This window comes from Nomascus leucogenys, chromosome 20, assembly GCF_006542625.1.
Source record: "Nomascus leucogenys isolate Asia chromosome 20, Asia_NLE_v1, whole genome shotgun sequence".
In the NCBI taxonomy this organism is placed as follows: domain Eukaryota; kingdom Metazoa; phylum Chordata; class Mammalia; order Primates; family Hylobatidae; genus Nomascus; species Nomascus leucogenys.
The window spans coordinates 82676629-82695289 of record NC_044400.1 but is presented as its reverse complement, the minus strand read 5'-3'; the positions used below and the strand labels follow the sequence as shown (position 1 = coordinate 82695289).

General features: G+C 65.7%; 1 protein-coding gene across 1 annotated transcript; it reads left to right on the top strand.

The window, feature by feature from the left end:
- Positions 1–3710: 3710 nt before the first annotated feature.
- On the top strand, positions 3711–16749 carry FGFRL1 (fibroblast growth factor receptor like 1). Its single transcript, XM_030801189.1, has 7 exons — positions 3711–3842; positions 4355–4452; positions 13448–13720; positions 14905–14985; positions 15076–15360; positions 15523–15876; positions 16110–16749. The coding sequence occupies exons 2-7, from the start codon at positions 4371–4373 to the stop codon at positions 16547–16549; spliced, it is 1515 nt and encodes a 504-aa protein (XP_030657049.1). The 5' UTR covers positions 3711–3842; positions 4355–4370; the 3' UTR covers positions 16550–16749.
- The last annotated feature ends 1912 nt before the right edge of the window (positions 16750–18661 follow it).

Below are 18661 nucleotides of genomic sequence, written 5' to 3'. Positions count from 1 at the left end.
TTCGGCCTCCCAGAGTGCTGCGATTACAGGTGTGAGCCACTGTGCCTGGCCTCACGTCAATTTTGATGGATTTTTCCCATCTCTCCATATGAGTCATAATGTCCTGCTTCTTTTCATGCCTGGTTTTTTTGTTGTTGTTGTTTTTTCCCAGATATTCAACATTTTGTATTCTACCTTGTTTGGTGCTGAATATTTTTGTAGACCTAGACATATCTTTGCATTTGTTTCTCGGATGTGATTAAGTTACTTGGAAACTGTGGTCCTTTTTTTTTCAGGCAGGGTCTCACTCTGTCGCACGGGCTGGAGTGTAGTGGTGTGATCTTGGCTCACTGCAGTCTCGGCCCCCTGGGCTCAAGTGATTCTCCCACCTCAGCCTCCCCAGTAGCTAGAGCCACAGGCACGCACCACCACATCTGGCGACTTTTTGGATTTTTGTAGAGATGGGGTTTCACCATGTTGCCCAGGCTAGTCTCGACCTCCTGGGCTCAACTGGTCTGCCTGCCTTGGCTTCCCAAAGTTCTGGGACTACAGGTGTGAGCCCCCACCTCTGGCCCTGGGTCTTGTTATTGAGTGCTGTTTGGTGGGACCTGAACTGTATTTAGTCTCATGTTGATGCTTCCCTACTACAAGGTGAGAACTTCTTCCTGCTCTAATGATGCTTCCCCACTCTGGCCGCCGGGCACAGGCACTATTCCCAGCCCTGCGTGGGCTCTGATCCTGGGTGGGTCTTTCCCTGGCCTTGAGTGTTTTCTTCACACTCCTGCACTGATCTGTGCTTAGCTGAAGCCTCCAGGCAGACCCTCTGTGGGTGTCTGGGCTTCTCGGTGCAGCCCCCTCCTCTCCAGCACTCTGGAGCACCTGTGAACTCCAGCCTCTGCCTGGCCACCTCTGTCTTCCCAGTTGAGGGAGACGCTGGTGGCTGCCTGGGTTCCCTCTCTCTGCACTGGCCTGGGCAGTGGGCGGGACAGTCCTCGACAGACCCAAGCCGAGTCGCTTCCCCTCTCTCCAGCACCACGGTCCTCGGTTTCGTGAGCCCAGTGCCTTGAGTGCTGTTTTCACATCTATTTGTTTTTTTGGTTGCTGCAGCTGAGAGTGTGTAAGTCACTGTTACTTCATCTCCATTCTCTGCCAAGCCTCCTCCACCCGCCTGTCCCTGTCAGTCCCTATACCTGCTGTCCCTGAGATGCTGCCTCTGTGAGGCCTGCCCGACTCTCCCCCAGTACCGCCTCTCCTGCCCCGGGGCAGGTGCTGTCGCCGGCAAGCGAGGATCCGTGCTAGCGAACCTGCAAGCGTGGGGCTCACCGGGGCTGGGCAGGTGGCTACAAGAGCCTGTCTCCCCGCGGTCACCCCATGGGGTTGGCTGAGGATGGGGCCTGAGACCCCGAGGGTGGCTGACCGCCCCGGGCTTCACTTTCAAGGGGCAGCACGTGCTTGCGCCGGCCCCTCGGCTCCGCGCTCCGCGCCGCCTCCCCCGAAGGGCCGTGGGAGCGGGGAGAGCCCAGTCCCTGTTCCGGGGGTGGGCGAGGGGCGGGGGCCTTCCGGGGGACGGGGCCCGGGCCGGCCGCGGGCTGGGACGTGGCGGGCGGGGCGGGGCGGGGAGAGGAGAGGAGGGAAAACGCCTCGGGAGCTGCCGCGCCGCCGCCACCGCCAGAGGGCAGCGCGTGCCCGCGCGGGAGGCCCGGCCCCGCCCCCGCCTCGCCCCGCCCACCCCGGCCCCGCCTCCGCCCGGCCAGGCCCTGCTCCTCTCACCCCGCCCCCGCCCGCCTCGGGCCCCGCCCCTCCCCGTCTGCCGCTCCACCCCCTGGTCCCGCCCCCCGTCCCGGCCCCGCCCGCCAGGGGCCGCGACGCTGCCCGTGCCCCTCCCACTGCCCGCCTCGTTCGGCCGCCGGCACCTGCCGGCCTGTCCGCTCCTTGCTTATACTTTGCACGCTCGCAGCCACCTTTCTGCACACCTGTTCCCTTTCCAAGCACCTGTGTCCGGCAGCCCGCACACCTGTGGGAGCGCTGTCTCCTCGCCAGCCGTCCGGGAAGTTCAGCGCCGCTCTCCCATGGGCGTGGGATCGCCCCACCCACCTGTCCGTGACCGCAGCGCCGGCCGGGAGGGCGGCAGGTGGGCCCCGGCGCTGCTGGCTCCTTGTGGGACAGGGCCGCGGCGGGGGCGCAGGACGTTCTTCCGCCGGGAGGACCACGCGGCGGTCCCTGGACCTTTCCCCGGGTGCACAGCGGCGGCTGCGCCAGCGGGGGCAGGACGGGCGGGCCGAGCGCACCTCCATCCGCCCTCGCGACGCCCACGCTGGCTCAGACGCGGGATTTGGGGTGGAGGACGCTGGGCTGGGAACCAGCAGCTTGGGACGGCCGGGTAGTTCGTGTCTTGAGGAGTCCCACACCCTGACAGCTGGCGCCCCCCACGCCCCGCCTAGCTCTCGGCCTGGGGACACCGGCTGCCAGGCCTCTCTAGTTTCAGCCTTTCCTGGGAGGGCTTCCTGGAAGAGAGGGCTTCTGGCCCCAGAAGGAGAGGCTGCTCTGGGGGATGGAGGAGGTGCTGGGATGGTGACTCCGCGGAGTCGAGGGTGTGAGGCGGGATGTGGGCAGGCCGTGAGGTTTGTGTTGCAGGACTGGGAGGCAGGACGAGGTGCGGCCTGGGAGCCCTGCGTGCTGGGCCCTGGGCAGGGATGGCAGGCGAGGCGTGTGGAGGAAGAGCCGCGAAGAGCTGGACGCTGTCTTCTCCACGCCTCCGTTTCTTCATCTGCTTCTGGGGCCGCCTGCCCGGTAGCGGAGATTAAATCGCATGTTGAAGTATATTATGATGATTAATGTTCTTGTCATTCCCGTCACTAGCAGGTGAGAGGCGGGGAGGCCTCAGGTGGGAACATACCTTTGGCCAAGGGCACCAGGTAACCCGAACGCCCGGGGAGGACCCCTGCCTGCATCGCCGCGGCCGTCGCCCCCCACCCCGTCCCCAGCAGCTCCGGCTGGGCGAGGCCCTGCTTCTCCCTTCTGTTCCCGAAGACCCCCCGGGGCGCAGACCTGGAAGCCTCGAAGCGCCCGCGGCCGTCCCGTCCGCCCCCTTCTGAGCAACTAGAGAGCGGTCTGGGCTGGACACGGGGCTGCGCAGAGGTCAGACTGCCGCGGGCAGGGCCGGAGCCTGCCTTGGGGGTCGCGGAGGTGCCCCGAGAGTTGAGGACCCGACCCGGGCGCGCGCGGGCGCAGGTGTGGGGAGGGCGCGGCGGCTCTTGGCCGGTCCTAGGAGCCTGCGGGGACCAAGGGCGCGCAGGCGGGGCCGGGGGCGGGGCGGGGGCGGGGCCGGACCCGGGGAAGCCGTCCGCCCGCCGGGACGTCCGCACCGCGAGGGTTAAGGCCCGGAGCGCGGCGGGGCGGGGGCGGTGTGCGCGCGCGGATTGGGGAAAAGTTTGGCGGCGGGGCGGGGCACGGGGCGGGCCGGCGCGCGCGGATTGGCCGGAAGTTGTGCCGGGGGCGGGTCGGGGTCCGGGCTCGGCGCTCGCTCCGGGAGAGTTGACAAAGCCCCGCAGGGAAGGACGCCTCGCGGCGCGGCGCCCCGGGCCCCTCGCCCCGCCGCCCCGGGATCCCGGCCGCGGCCTCCGGCCCCGCGGACTCGCCCCCGCCGCCTGCCCGGTCCGGGACCCCGCGCCCCGAGCGCCCGAGCCCGGACCCCGACCCGGCCCGAGCCGCCCGCGCCCAGGTAGCGCCGCCCCGCCCCGAGGCCGGGCCCGGGGGCGCGGGGCGGCGGGATGCGGCGCCCGGGGCGGCGATGACCGCGGAGTGCACGCCGCGGGCCCGGCCCTGACCCCGCCGCCCGCTCGCCCGCTGAGACCCCTGCCGAGGTGAGCCCCCCGCGCGCGGCCGCGACCCCAGGTGGGCAGACGGGGGAGGGCGGGGGTCCGGGGCGGGGGCCAGGAGGGGCGGGTTCGGAGCCCCCGCTGGGCACCGGTCACGCGCGCCGCCGCCGCTCCCGCGGGCCCCCGGCCTGCCCCGCCCCCGCCCCCGCGCCCCACGTGGGCCCCCCAGCGCAAATTTGTCCGCTAATGGCGCAGGCGATTATCTGCGGGGCGCTGGGTGTTGTGTGTCCTGCGGGCAGGGCCGGAGTTACAAGCGCCAGGAATCCAGACGGTGTTTGGAGAGGGGGGGCGGCGGGGGAGCCCGGTAATTAGTGTAAACCCTTTGTCTGCCTTTGATACCCACAGCTTCTCCCCGCCGCGGCTTCCTCCGCCTGGAGGGCGGGCGGGGAGGGCCTGTGGGGAGGGGGGGCCAGACCCCTGATCCGCGCGGCCCGGGACCGGGGAGGGCGGTATCTCCCAGTTCCACGCATTATTGACGGCGCCCCCGATGTCCCCAGGTCCGGACAGGCCGAGATGACGCCGAGCCCCTTGTTGCTGCTCCTGCTGCTGCCGCCGCTGCTGCTGGGGGCCTTCCCGCGGGCTGCCGCCGCCCGAGGTGAGTTCTGGCACCCAGCCCGGCCAGCCTGGCCTCCGCCAGCGCCGCCCCCTTCCCGCCCGGCCCTGAACCCTGCCACAGTGCCCGCCTGGCACGCGCCATGCCCCGCCCCTGCCGCCCCGCTTACCAGGCCCCTTTCCTTCCAGGGCCCCCTCACCCATGGGCTGTCCGCAGCACCCACCGGGGTTCCCCTAGCTGGCTGGAGGGATTCCTCCCACGCGTGCTTGCTGGCCAGGTGGGCTCTAGCCCTGGCCCCACAGGACAGCTTCCTGGTCTTGCAAACACTTTCATACTGGTTCCTGCAGTCCAGGGCAGCTAATCACCTGTGGATTCCCGGGGAGTGGGCGGTTTGTGGCCACAGTGGACCCGATAAGGACTCTGGGAACCTGCAGAGACCCCCACGGAAGGCAGGATGGGCTGTGGGAGATATTGGTGATATACTTGGTGTCTGGGGCTGAAACTGACCCCCAGTCCCCCAGCCGACCTAGCCGTCTGCCCTGGGCCGTGCAGGGCAGTTGTGTGGACAAGTTCCCAGAGCCGCGACGCACCCCAGGACTGCGTGCCTCTGGGCACCCACTGTGCTGGCCTGGTACGTCCTCACGCCACCGACATCTAAGTGGCAGCCATGCACTGGGTCCCAGCCCCAGCAAGGGCATCCGGAGCCGATGGGTGACGTGTGCCCGCAGACTCATGCCCGCCATGTTCCAGGATCCGGGCACAGCGCTGGCTGCCCCCGTGGCTAGGCGGGACCTGTGGCCAGGCCGGCCCTTTGGGCGTGTTGACCACTCAGGATTGTCAGCGCTGTGTCCACCAGTCCTGAGGCTTCGCACCCCTCCCCTGCCGCCCAGCAAGGGCGCCGCGTCCAACCTGGCCTTATATGGGCACGTTCGGGTGCTGGGTGGCGGGTGGTGGCCAGGTGGGCCTTATGCCACAGCACCCCCCCACCCCCCCGCCTGCCCACATGGGCCTGGCTGGGCGGCTGCTCTGAGGGCCCGGCAGCGTCCTGGGCTGTGTGGGCACTCAGGCCATACTGGGCGAGCCCCCACCACGGCCAGCGGCCTGGACTTGCATTCTCTTTGATCTGTTTGGCCTCCCCCATCCCTACACCTGCCTGTCCTCTGGCCACTCGGCCAGGGAGGCTCTGGTGGCTTCTGTCCTGCCATGGTCCCTGGCTGGGGCCGAAGCTGACTCGTGGATGGCCAGGGTCAGCCATGGCAGTGGGCGGCAGAGCCTGCCTCTTTGTGGAGACGCCCCAGCGGCCACCCCCTTCGCCTTCGTCCTCCTCAGCTGCGGCCTTGGGGCCGAGGATATCCAGCCCTGGCTTTGCGTGGCAAAGGCCCTGGCGGCACTGGGGAGCTGGGATCAAGCCGCTTTCCAAGGGCAGGGGCCTCTGTGGTGTGGGTGGAGGTGGGGAGGAGGTTCTGCCAGACTGTGCTGATTTTTCTAGCGTGGACTAGGGTGCGAGGTCCATCCAAGTGTGTTTCTCCTGCTCTGAACAGCCCACTGTGCACCTTCGTTAAGCCAAGGACCAGCATGCAGAGGGCTTGGGTTATTTTTGAAAAGCCATTTCCCGCTGGGTCATAAGTTCTGGAATCGGCACATCGCTAGACTCAGATCATATTTTAAAAGTTCCTCTTTTCCCAAAGTTTCACAATCTTGGTGGATTTGTCTTAAACTGCCTTTTTTTTTTTTTTTCCAATTTGAAAAAAGATAGGAATTGGCTGTCTCCCTTTCCATTTCATTTCTCACAGTGGGAACTTGAGAGGTTCTGGATGAAATGCCTTTCACAAATAACTCTGAAGGAAGTCGTTGCAGGGGTTTCTGAGAAGTGCCACCTTTGAACTTTTGCAAGCATGGCCTTGGGGACCAGCTCGGAGCGGCCTGCCTAGGAGGCCATTCCCCTGTCCTCTGCACCCGGCCAGCTGCGGTGGGCAAGCTGAGCCCTGACCCAGGTGGGCAGGGTGCCTGTCCAGGGGTGCCCCATGCCTGGGCGGGTAGCGTGGTCAGTGTCGGCTCCCTGTGGGAGCAGGAGTCTGAAGGGTGTACTCGGGGAAGCAATAGCCGTGGGTGCACGGTGCTGACCTCGGCCCCCAGCCAGGCCTCAGGGCCTTGCTCCCTCGCCCCAGGCTCTTCCGGGCAGTGGCTGGCCCGTGTGCAGCGGGCTGAGGTGGACGTGTGGGAGCTGGGCCCAGCCCCTGCAAGGTGGGGAATCGGGCCAGCCGCCCCGTTTCCATCTCGGGGCCCCACTCCTGGAAGGGAAAATAAATCACTGTCCCCTTGGGGGGAGGGAGGGAGCCGTGAACAAAGTCGCCTTTGGCTGGGCCTGGAAACGCCGACCGCAGACGCCTTTATCCATTGTGCGGGAATCAATGGGCCTCCAGGCTCCCTTTCAGCCGCAGGCCCCGCGCTGCGGCCCTGTCGAGGGGAAATGTTGGTTTTTCCCCAGCCGTGGCCTCCAGCCCCTGGCTTGCCCAGCCCTGGCTCAGGAACCTCGGCCGTGCTGGGAGAGGCGGGCTCTGCCCGCAGGCTGGACCCCCGGCTGCTGCATGCTGGCCCTCTGTGCAGCCCAGGCTTGCTGCTTGGCCCAGGGCGGACTCCTTTGCCCCATCTAGGCCTCCGCCGGTGACTCCAGGCCTGGTGTGTCCAGGTGACAGCCTCAGCGGGTCAGCACAGGAGGGAGAGGTGTGCCCACACCCCTCTCCCCAGAGGCCCCCTCCAGGGCTGCACTCCCTGCCTGCCTGCCACTCTCCCTGGCAGCCATCCCTGGAGCTGCTGGTCAAGCCCCAGGGTGCCTGGCTGCCCTCTGCAGGCGGCTCCAAGGTGGGCCACAGCCCCAGAGCCACGATCCAGGATGGCTGGGGTAGGGGTGAAGCAGGGGATGGGAGAGGAGGGGCTTCACGGGCCAGTGCAGACCTAGCAGGAGAGGTGGGTACCAGTCCCCTTGGAGCAAGTCAGCGTGGGTGGGGGTCTCCCTCCAGGACATTGTCCCTGTGTGGGGCAGGGGGGTGCCGCCCATCTTGGCAGAAAGCCCAGTCTCTTTTTTTCTTGCCTGGTGCTGTTAAGGGGCTGAGGAGTGAACATTGGCTGAACAGTGACAGGGAAGAGGGAGCCGGGCTGCTGCCCTTGTGTGCGGTGTGGGGCCCGCTGGGCACGGTGACACCCTCTGGGCTTCTAAGATTGTGAGCCCCAGGACAGCCTGGTGGCCCCATGGAGAGCTTGGGTTCCTTGTCCAGGCCCACCAGCCAGTGGCTTCAAGGCCCTCTACACTCCCTGTAACCTTCCTGCCCTGTTCCCAGTGGGGACTGCAGGGCTTGGTGTGGAACGCAGTACCACGCCCCAGGGTGCCTGACGCAGGCATCACTGTGTGTCCCGGAGGGGCTGGGCGGCTATGCCCTGTGGCCTGCAGGGGCCTGGGGAGCTGCAGTGGACAGGCCCGGTGCCCTCCTGTTCCCAGCCCTGTCCTTGAGAAGTCCGCCATGTGAGTGGGAGCAAGGGCTCCTGGCCTGGTGGTGGTGCCCGGTGTGCCTGGGCTGCTCGGTGGTTGGGGCAGCCCCACCTGGAGGCCAAGAGCCCTGGCAGGGGACAGAGCATCAGCTCACCCCGATCTCTGGCCTCGGGGGTTCTGGGCTCAGGAAATATTCTTGTTGTTGCTTCTGAAGTGGGGAAGGGCTGCCAAGGTCTGCAGGCAGAGCCCCTCTGGGGAGTTCTGGCAGGGGAGGCCTGGGGGCTGCACCCAGGCAGGCTGGGGTTTTGAGGTGGGGGTGGGGGCCGCATGAAGCTGGGTGGGCCTGGTGAGGTCTGGACTGGGATGGGTGCGGAGGAATCTTTGTCTGTTTTAGTGCCGTGCAAGGCTCTCTCCAGGGCGTGGCACTGCCTGATGATGCTCTGGCGCCCGCTGTGTGCCCTGGTGTGTCGAGGAGGGGGAGCATTGCCCTGGGGCTGGGGTTGCAGAAGGTTCCCCCTGAAGGCTTCCAGGGCTGGGCAGCGTGGTGGGCCACATGCTGCGTCCAGCTTGCTGGGGCACAGCCTGTGGGGTAGCCACGTGTGCTGCAGGCCCCCAGTTCCCCTGCTCATCCTGTGGGTCTGCTCCCCGAGGGCCGCCTGGCTAGCCAGTGACTGTGTGTGCCCTGGGACTGTGTATGTGGGTGCACATATGTGTGCCTGAGCGTCCCGGGGCTGGGGCAGAGCCTGGCCCTGGCACCTGATGGGCAGCAGGCTGTGTGGCGGTCACCTGTGCTCTGGGTCCTGGGGGCGGCCGCTCTTGCACTTGGCTTCCTGAGGAGGGGACCGGACCCTTGCACTGACTCGGGTTTCCCTCTCACTCCTGCCCTGGGTGCCCCTGGGGGCCTGGCACAGCCACATAGTGGCCATCTGTGGTGGGGGCACTGTGTCTCCTCTTGGTAACCAGGTGGGGGGGCCGCCAGCTGCAGAAGGCTCAGCACCTGGATGGGCTCTGCACCCCCCAGGCTCAGCACCTGGATCGGCTCTGCACCCCCCTAGGGGCTTGGCACAGTGTGTCCTGATTCCCCTCCCCTCCCTTCTGGTCAAGGTGAGCCCCCTTCCCCCAGGCCACTCAGCTTCTCCAGGAGGACTTGGGGCCCGGCCACCCCCACTCCGTGGCCAGGTCCTGGGCCAGGCCAGAGAATTCCTCCAGCTGGAAACTCGGGGCCGTGCAGGGCCCCACAGTTCCCAGGCATCCTCGCTCCACTCTGGCCCCGTTCGGCTGCCAGGCCACTCTTGGTCCAGCCCCTCCATGTGGGAACTCAGGGGTGTCCGGTCAGGGCTGGGGTTGAGGGAGCCACACGGCCAGCCCCTCAGCAGTCAGCTCCATCTGCCCCTCCCTCCTCGGCGCACACTGGCTTGGTCTGTCCCCACAGATGCCCCACCCTGCCATGTTGTCAGCCAGCCTCTGCCCCTGCCGCGGTGAGTGCTCCTTCCTCGGGAAGCCGCCGTCGTCCCCACTGGGTCAGGAGTCCTGTCCAACCTGGGCCGGCGCTGCCCTGGGCTCTGTAGAGGGGTGGATACCACTGGCCTGGGCTGTAGAGGCGTCCTGGGAGGTGCCGGGTGCACTGGAAAGTTGGAGGAGGCCGTTTCCAGGTCCTAGCTTGTGTCTTCTCCCGACAGAGGGGTCATGACGCTGCACATGTGTCCCCACCTGGGCGTCTCTCCCTGTGCTGAGGGCTGTGTTCTGGGGAAGCAACCACTCCTTGCTCCCTGTAGGAGCCAGGCCTCATGGGGACGAGCCGCCTGGCCACAGGAGGGAAGCCGGGCAGCCCCGGCCCTGCATCCTCTGTACCTGCCCTGGCCGGCCCCCACCCCCACGCCCACGCCATTCTCCCTACGAATGTCCACTGAGTGTCTGCTGTATGCCAGGCCTTGGGACACCATGAGCATGGGAGAGGGCCTTGGGTGTGGGTTTAGACCACGTGGCCACGATGGGCCCTTCCAGAAGAGACATCAGAGTCCCCGAGGAGCTACAGGGTGAGGGGTGTTGGAGAGGGCACTTCAGACGGGGCAGGTGTGGGGAGCTGATCTGAGGGCCTGTGAAGATGGGGAAGGGCAGGCCGCATGGGGGTCCTGCCTCTGTACCTCCAGACTGCAGCTTCCTCCCCTCTATCCCAGGCCCTGCCCACCTCCGTCCTCCCTGGGCCTGGGAAAGAGGAGCCTCTGTGTCTGGGGATAGTGTGTGTGTGACAAAGCGTGTAGGCAGAGCAGCCTCTGGGCCTTGCTGCTGTGGGAGCCCTTGCTTCTCCTCCTTCCCTAGTTGTGTTTTTTATAGCTGGGCAGGGGTGGGGGGCGGCGGGAGGGGTTGGCGGCATCCCCCTTCTTGGCCCACCGCCTCCGAGTCTAGTCCTCCATACCTGACAGCAGTGAGGCCCTGTCTCAGACTCAGTTTACCCCCATGTCTGGCTCCCATGTGGCCCTTGGTGTCCTGCCTGTGCTGGGGGCCTCTTGGCTGTGGCTAAGTGTGTGTGCAGGGCAAGGGCTGTGCTGTCTTGGCAGAGTGCACGGCCCTGGAGGTGGCACGGCGCTGCTGTCATCTCCCTGTGTTTCTTCCTGGCTGCGGTGCGAGGCGGCCGGTCTTCCCACCAGGTGCCTGTGCCCTCAGGTCCTGCCTCAGTTTCCCCATAGGCTGCGTGGGTTGGACGCCCGTCCAGGTGGCGTGGCGCCCTGGCCGCTGTCCTGGTGCACTCATTTCCCAGGAATCTGGGGGGCTGGGCTTCCTCCCGGGCAGGCCCTCCTGCGGGGGGTCCAGGGAGCCCAGGTGGGGGTGGGATAGGCCTGGCGAGGGGGAGGGAGGGAGGCTGTTTGCTTTAGGATAAGGCTGGCTCCTCTGGCTCGGCTGCCTCTGCCCGTGCCTACAGCGCTTGCAGGCCGGCCCTGGGGGCCACGCTTCCGGCCGTCCGGCGGTCATTTGTCTCTGCCGCTTTTCTCAGCGGTGACTGCCGGTAGGGGTCCCGCCTCCCTGTCTGTGGCTGTCATCCTGCGCCTCCCGCATGCCTGTGGGGACCCTTACCTCCCCAAGCCTTGTTTTTGTCTGCCTGGGGCAGGGTGGGGGCTGGGAAACCTTCCCGAAGTGCAACTGGGGCTTTCACCCTCTGAGGTGGGCTCCCTCCCCGGATGTCGGGGGCTGGGTCAGTGTGCCCCCACCCAGGACAGGGCCAGATACTTGCTGTCTTGCTTTTTCTGGACGGTCGTGTGGGTGAACACTTGTGTGCACGCATGAACATGCAGATGTGAGGCCTGCGCCCAGGTAGCCAGCCAGGAGGCCCAGGCACCCCTGCAGGCTGTGGGCCACAGGGGCTGGGCTGGGCAGGGGCCTTGGCCACTCCCCCTTGGTCCCGGGAGGCCCTGTGGGTGGTGGGATTTCAGGCAGCGACAGGTGCTGGTGGGGTCAACCTGGGGTGGGTCTGCGACCTGGGCAGGCTGGGAAGGGGTCAGGAGGCCCCTGTGCTGCGGGCCCTGCAGCCACTTCCTCCCTGGGACAAATTCGCCAGAGCTGCCCCCAGCCCTGGGCAGCTTAGAGAACCACACTGGGGGGGAGGTGGGTTGGCAGCCCCCCACAGCCGCCGTCTCGTTTCCCCTCCTGGGAGCTGCAGGGAGGGTAGGGAAGGAGGGGCTTCAGGGCTGGGGCCCATGGCCAGGGTGGGAGGGTCCTGAGTTGAGGGAGAGAAGTGGGTCAGAGAAGAGACCCCCACATGTTTTCTCAGAGAGGCCAGGGACTGGGGTGGGCCGGGTGGGCCAGGGCTGGGAAGAATCCCTCCCTCCAGAGCCTCAGCCCACCCTTTGTGTTTCTGGTCACAGCAGGGAGGTGCCCTGTCTCCACTCCCAGCCCCAGCGGCCGATGATGCCTGTGGGCTCAGAATCCAGAGGCCCTGGGCCACGCCCCCTGTGCTATCAGCACTGATTGGGAGGCCTCCAGAGAGGTGATAGGGGTTTTCTGTGAGGGTCCTTGTCCCCAGAGTTGGGGGTCAGAATGGGAGCTGCTCCCTGAGTGTCTGAAGACGCTGATGGGAGACGTCACGGGGCCATTGTTAACTGCATGTTAGAGGAACACGCGGCCCCAGGCCCCGTCGAGATGGCTTGGAGCAGCTGCTACCTCTTGGTGTGTCTGCACGCAGCCTGGACGCTCCCAGACAGCAGTGGCTGCAGTGAGGGATGGACACTGTCACCCATGGGCTGGCGAGAGATGCCCTGGGAACTGTGGGGTGCCCGTGGCCGCCTCTCAGATGTGGAGAGCAGTGAGTGGGCTGCAGTTGCCACTGCAGGACTTGGGAGCAGCACGTGGGGAGTGGGGCACGCAGGGCCCTCCTTTCCCAGGAGCTCCATCCAGGTGCAGGCCCTGCGGTGCCCCGAGTTTCTGAGGCCTGCAGGGTCTGTGTGTTCTAGGCTCATCTTCCCGGCCGGCTAGGCACTGCCCACTGGGGCTGGTCACACACACACAGGACCCCGGCCCTGCCTTCCAGCCCAGAGGCACCCAGGCAGGGGATGGGGTGTGGTGGGGACCCAGGCAGGGGGCGGGGTGGGTTCCTTTCTGCCAGGAAAGGAGGCCTTGGTTTCTGCACGTAGGGTGGGACGGTGCAGGTGGCCATGTGGAGCTGCAGCCTTTCTGCTCCTGTGGGTTTCACAGGCAGTGGGAGGACATACTAGCTGCCAGGTGCAGCCTTGGGGCTGCCCCCCAGACAGGAGCCGGCAGTGCCCACGGCCAGCCTGAGCTACGTCTCTCCAGAGGCTTGCCCTCTGACCCCAGGGCCTTGGGGTCATGCCCCCTCAAGGCTAAGGTGCCTGGCAGGGTACGGCCCTTGGGGGTGGGCAGACAGACCTGGGCATCTGTGGTCCCTGAACTCAGGTCTGACGCTGACAGAGACATGGGTGCCGCACAGACTCTCATCCACACATTGCACATGCTCAGGCAGCCCGCCGTGCTCGGTTGCGTGTGGATAGCTGTGGGGTCGCTGGCCCATGCCCAGGCCCGGCTGGGCCCTGGGCTGATGGTTGGGTGGGAGTTAGGTGAGGGGCCTGGGGCCTCTTTGGGACCCACCAGGCCCCCCATCCCCCTGCTGCCCTTGTCCTTGGGGGGCCACTGTTCCCTCTGACCTAGGGTGTACGGCTGCTTCCTGTATGACCAGAAGGAGACCCTGCCCTTTTGGTTGGTGGTTTTCGAGGGCTACCAAGCACAGCTGTTTTGCATCCTCTGAGGACCCTGCTCCCCTGTCGTGTCTCAAAGAGCCAGCCTCTGGGGCCACGGGGCCGCCCCGGCCATGAGAGGCTGCTGACGTGGTGTTTGGTGGGCCAGCGCTCAGGGCTTTGGTGCGTGTGGGCAGCTGAGGCCTGGGTCGGGGGCACTGCACCTCAGCCCCTCTGCTCGTCTTGGGCAGGCAACCCAGGTGGAACTCAGGCCTGAGGTCTGTGCTGAGCTGTGGGTCCCCTTTTGACCCCCCTCGGCTCCATACCCCAAGCCCCTCCTCACTGTCTGTTCCTCTTCCACCCGCAGGCCCCCCAAGGATGGCGGACAAGGTGATCCCGCGGCAGGTGGCCCGGCTGGGCCGCACTGTGCGGCTGCAGTGCCCGGTGGAGGGGGACCCACCGCCACTGACCATGTGGACCAAGGACGGCCGAACCATCCACAGCGGCTGGAGCCGCTTCCGCGTGCTGCCCCAGGGGCTGAAGGTGAAGCAGGTGGAGCAGGAGGATGCCGGCGTGTACGTGTGCAAGGCCACCAATGGCTTCGGCAGCCTGAGCGTCAACTACACCCTCGTCGTGCTGGGTTCGTCGCTGCTGCAGTCAGAGGTCATGGGCTGGGTTGGAGCCAGGCAGGGGCATGCAGGAGGGCGGACGGGGACACACCTGGGGCCTGAGAGTCAGCCAGCCCCCAGCAGAAAGCCTTCCTTCGGTGCCCTGCCCAACCTCAGCTGGCTGCACCTCTGCCACCATCCCCCAGGTGTCCTGTCCTATTCCTGTCCCCGTCAGGCGTCAGGCTCCAGCCTCGGGGCCTTCCTCCCGGCGGAGGGCGGAGGGCGGAGGGCGGAGGGCGGGAGCCGCAGGCAGTGGTCCCACAGAAGGGCTGGGGCCCGAGGCCTTGGCAGGGTGTGCCGGCCGTCGGCTGTGACTTTGAGGCTCGGGTTTCGTGGTTCAGAGGAGCCGCCGGGATGCGTGGCCTTTCTGTTCTCTTCTGTGCCTGGGGCCCGGGCGCTGGGCTTGGACAGGTGTCCAGAGACACACCCTCCATACCTAGGGACCCGGCACCCCGCCTGCTCCGCTGGGCTCCTGGGTGTGGGGCCCTCGGGTGGAGCTCCTGGGAGCTAGGCTGGCCCATTTCTTTTTCTTTTTTTTTTTTTTAAATTATACTTTAAGTTTTAGGGTACATGTGCCCGTTTTCTGAATACAGGAGCCTGGCCCAGGCCCCGGCAGGGTCTGGGGGTGCGGCCTGAGACAGCCTGGTCCTGGGCTCAGTGGAGGCGCGGCTGTCACAGGGTGGATGGAGGGGACATTCCACAGCAGGCCCTGCCCCTCAGCATTGTGTGGAATGGGAAAACTGGCTGTCCCCCCACCCCCACCCCACAGTCCTTTCAAAGGGGACGATGACCGGGTGGTATGAGAGTCTCGTCTGTTCACCAGCCCTCGGCCCCTTGATGTAGGCTAGGGTTACTGCAGCTGCTGGCTGGGCCCAGCTCCCTCCTCCCCCGGGGCCTGCAGACCCCCCGGAGCCAGAGTGGGGGCCGGCCCTCCAGCCCCACCCATGCCCATCAGGGTCACCTGCGCCCAGTGTGGGCCGGCGGCCCTTGCCCAGCTGTCCCTGGGATTCTGGGCTGTGGGTTTGTGGCGCAGCCCCCTGCCTGGGTGTCCAGGGCTGTCCCGGATGGGGCTGGGGGCGCTAGAGACCATGGGGGAGTTGGAGCTCCTCAGGGACCCCCTCACCTTCCTTCCCTGTGCACCTCCGTTTCTCTGCAGATGACATTAGCCCAGGGAAGGAGAGCCTGGGGCCCGACAGCTCCTCTGGGGGTCAAGAGGACCCCGCCGGCCAGCAGTGGGGTGAGCAGGGGGTGCCAGGGGTGGGGGGCGTCCATCTGTCCTGGCCCCTTGGCTGCTTCCCCGTCGTCTGACCTCCACGCCACCCCACAGCACGACCACGCTTCACACAGCCCTCCAAGATGAGGCGCCGGGTGATCGCACGGCCTGTGGGCAGCTCCGTGCGGCTCAAGTGTGTGGCCAGTGGGCACCCTCGGCCCGACATCACGTGGATGAAGGACGACCAGGCCTTGATGCACCCAGAGGCCGCCGAGCCCAGGAAGAAAAAGTGGACGCTGAGCCTGAAGAACCTGCGGCCGGAGGACAGCGGCAAATACACCTGCCGCGTGTCGAACCGCGCAGGCGCCATCAACGCCACGTACAAGGTGGATGTGATCCGTGAGTGTGGCCCCGGGCACTGGCAGGCGGGGGGTGCTGGCAGGGCCTGGGGGCTGGTGGGCCGGGGGTGTCGGTGGGCCGGGGGTGTCGGTGGGCCGGGGGTGCTGGTGGGGTAGAGTCCGCACAGCCCGGGAGCCATGCCCGCGTGCCATGTTCCCACAGAGCGGACCCGCTCCAAGCCCGTGCTCACAGGCACGCACCCCGTGAACACGACGGTGGACTTCGGGGGGACCACATCCTTCCAGTGCAAGGTGCGCAGCGACGTGAAGCCGGTAATCCAGTGGCTGAAGCGCGTGGAGTACGGCGCCGAGGGCCGCCACAACTCCACCATCGATGTGGGCGGCCAGAAGTTCGTGGTGCTGCCCACGGGCGATGTGTGGTCTCGGCCCGACGGCTCCTACCTCAATAAGCTGCTCATCACCCGCGCCCGCCAGGACGATGCGGGCATGTACATCTGCCTCGGCGCCAACACCATGGGCTACAGCTTCCGCAGCGCCTTCCTCACCGTGCTGCCAGGTGCGCGGCCGCCACGCCACACCATGCCGGTGCCCGGACCCGCCCCTTGGGCCCAGCGTCCCACCCACTGGGTGGGGCCCCACCCTTCCCTCCCGGGCCGTGGGGCCAGGTCATCTGCCGAGGGAGGGCAGCCCGGGGCACCGTCTCCACAGCCCCCGGGATGGGTCTGGGGCGCTCTCCTGGTCTTTGTGCCGGCGTTCCCCTCCCTACCTCCTTTCCTCTCGCTCTTGCAGACCCAAAACCGCCAGGGCCACCTGTGGCCTCCTCGTCCTCAGCCACTAGCCTGCCGTGGCCTGTGGTCATCGGCATCCCGGCTGGCGCCGTCTTCATCCTGGGCACCGTGCTCCTGTGGCTTTGCCAGGCCAAGAAGCCGTGCACCCCCGCTCCTGCCCCTCCCATGCCTGGGCACCGCCAGCCAGGGACAGCCCGCGACCGCAATGGAGACAAGGACCTTCCCTCGTTGGCCGCCCTCAGCGCTGGCCCTGGTGTGGGGCTGTGTGAGGACCATGCGTCTCCGGCAGCCCCCCAGCACTTGCTGGGCCCAGGCCCAGTTGCTGGCCCTAAGTTGTACCCCAAACTCTACACAGACATCCACACGCACACACACACACACTCACACACACACTCACACGTGGAGGGCAAGGTCCACCAGCACATCCACTATCAGTGCTAGAGGGCGCCGCCTCTGCGGTGGGCACGGGGCCGGCCAGACAGGCAGACTGGGAGAACGGAGGACGGGGCTGCAGATGAAGGCGGGGGACCCATGGCGAGGAGGAACGGCCAGCACCCCGGGCAGTCTGTGTGCGGCATAGCCCCTGGACACACACACACAGACACACGCCGCCTGGATGCATGTATGCACACACATGCACACACACTGCCTGAACACAGGCACATGCAGACATGCTCCCTGAACGCATATGCACGCATGCACATGTGCAGATATGCTGCCTGGACACACAGATAGGCTGCCCAAATGCATGCACATTCACATAGACGTGCCAGAACATACAAGGACATGCTGCCTGAACATACACACACACACACACACAGATATGCTTCCTGGACATGCACACACATGTGCAGATATGCTGCCTGGACCCACACACGCAGATATGCTGTCCGCACACATGTGCACACGTGCAGATATGTTGTCTAGACACGCACACACACACGCAGATATGCTGCCTGGACACACACGTGCAGATATGCTGCCTTGACACACACACACACACACACACACACACATATGCGCAGATATGCTGTCCGTACACACGCACATGCAGATACGCTGCCTGGATACGCGCACGCACACACACACACACACAGATAATGCTGCCTTGACACATGCACACACATGCACGGATATGCTGCCTGGACACACACACAAGTGCAGATATGCTGTCTGGACACACACACACGTGCACAGATATGCTGTCCGGACACACGCATACACACGTGCAGATATGCTGTCTGGACACACACGCGCAGATATGCTGCCTGGACACGCGCACACGTGCAGATATGCTGCCTGGACACACACACATGCAGATACGTTGTCTAGTCACAGACGCACACACACGCAGATCAGATATGCTGTCTGGACACACACATACACGCGCGCAGATATGCTGCCTGGACACATGCACACACGTGCAGATATGCTGCCTGGACACACACATGTAGATACATTGTCTAGTCACAGACGCACACACATGCAGATCAGATAGGCTGTCCGGACACACACATACACGCGCACAGATATGCTGCCTGGAAACGCACACACGTGCAGATATGCTATCCGGACACACACACACGCCGATATGCTGCCTGGACACGTGGACTGAGGTGCTTTTGGGAGGGTGTGCCGTGAGGCCTGCAGTGCATGTGCAGTGAGGCTCATAGTTGATGAGGGACTCTCCCTGCTCCACCGTCACTCCCCCAACCCTGCCCGCCTCTGTCCCCGCCTGGCCTTGGCGGCTATTTTTGCCACCTGCCTTGGGTGTACAGGAGTCCCCTACTGCTGTGGGCTGGGGCTGGGGCTGAGGGCACAGCAGCCCCAAGCCTGAGAGGCTGGAGCCCATGGCAAGTGGCTCACCCCCACTGCATTCTCCCCCAACAGAGAAGGGGCCTTGGTATTTATATTTAAGAAATGAAGATAATATTAATAATGATGGAAGGAGGGCTGGGTTGCAGGGACTGTGGACTCTCCTGGGGCCCGGGACCTGCCTGGTCTTTCAGCCACGCTGATGCCCACACCCCGTCCAGGCCAGACACCACCCCCCACCCCACTGTCCTGGCGGCCCCAGATCTCTGTAATTTTATGTAGAGTTTGAGCTGAAGCCCCGTATATTTAATTTATTTTGTTAAACATGAAAGTGCATCCTTTCCTTCCAGGCTGGTGTTTCTGCGCATGTCTGCATGCACGTGTGCGTGCTCGTGTGTGCTCACATTTGTGTCTGTGTGTCAGGCCTGGTCTCCAGAACCAGCAGCCTAACCCTCCTGATGTCCCCTCGCTGGGCCGGAGCCACAGGGGCTGAGACGTGCTCCTCCCGGCGGGAGAGTTCGGGTATACTGGGCTTCGGGTGGTGTTGGGTGTGAGCAGTGCCCACATGCCTGGCCAGGCCAGCATCCTGCACCCTTGTCTCAGTGGCGCCCTCTCTGTGTCCTAGGGCTGGCCCCTGTGGCCCTCAGTGCAGGGCCTGGCCACTCCCCAGCCCCTCCTCAGGCTTTGGTGGGTGCCCCTACAAGAGGCAGCAGACTGGCCTCAGAGCTGGGGATGGGG

Coding starts and splice junctions, on each gene's coding strand:
- FGFRL1 (XM_030801189.1), top strand. CDS start 4,371: ATGACGCCGAGCCCCTTGTTGCTGCTCCTGCTGCTGCCGCCGCTGCTG. Junction 4,453..13,447: donor GCGGGCTGCCGCCGCCCGAG/GTGAGTTCTGGC, acceptor TTCCACCCGCAG/GCCCCCCAAGGATGGCGGAC. Junction 15,361..15,522: donor GTACAAGGTGGATGTGATCC/GTGAGTGTGGCC, acceptor ATGTTCCCACAG/AGCGGACCCGCTCCAAGCCC.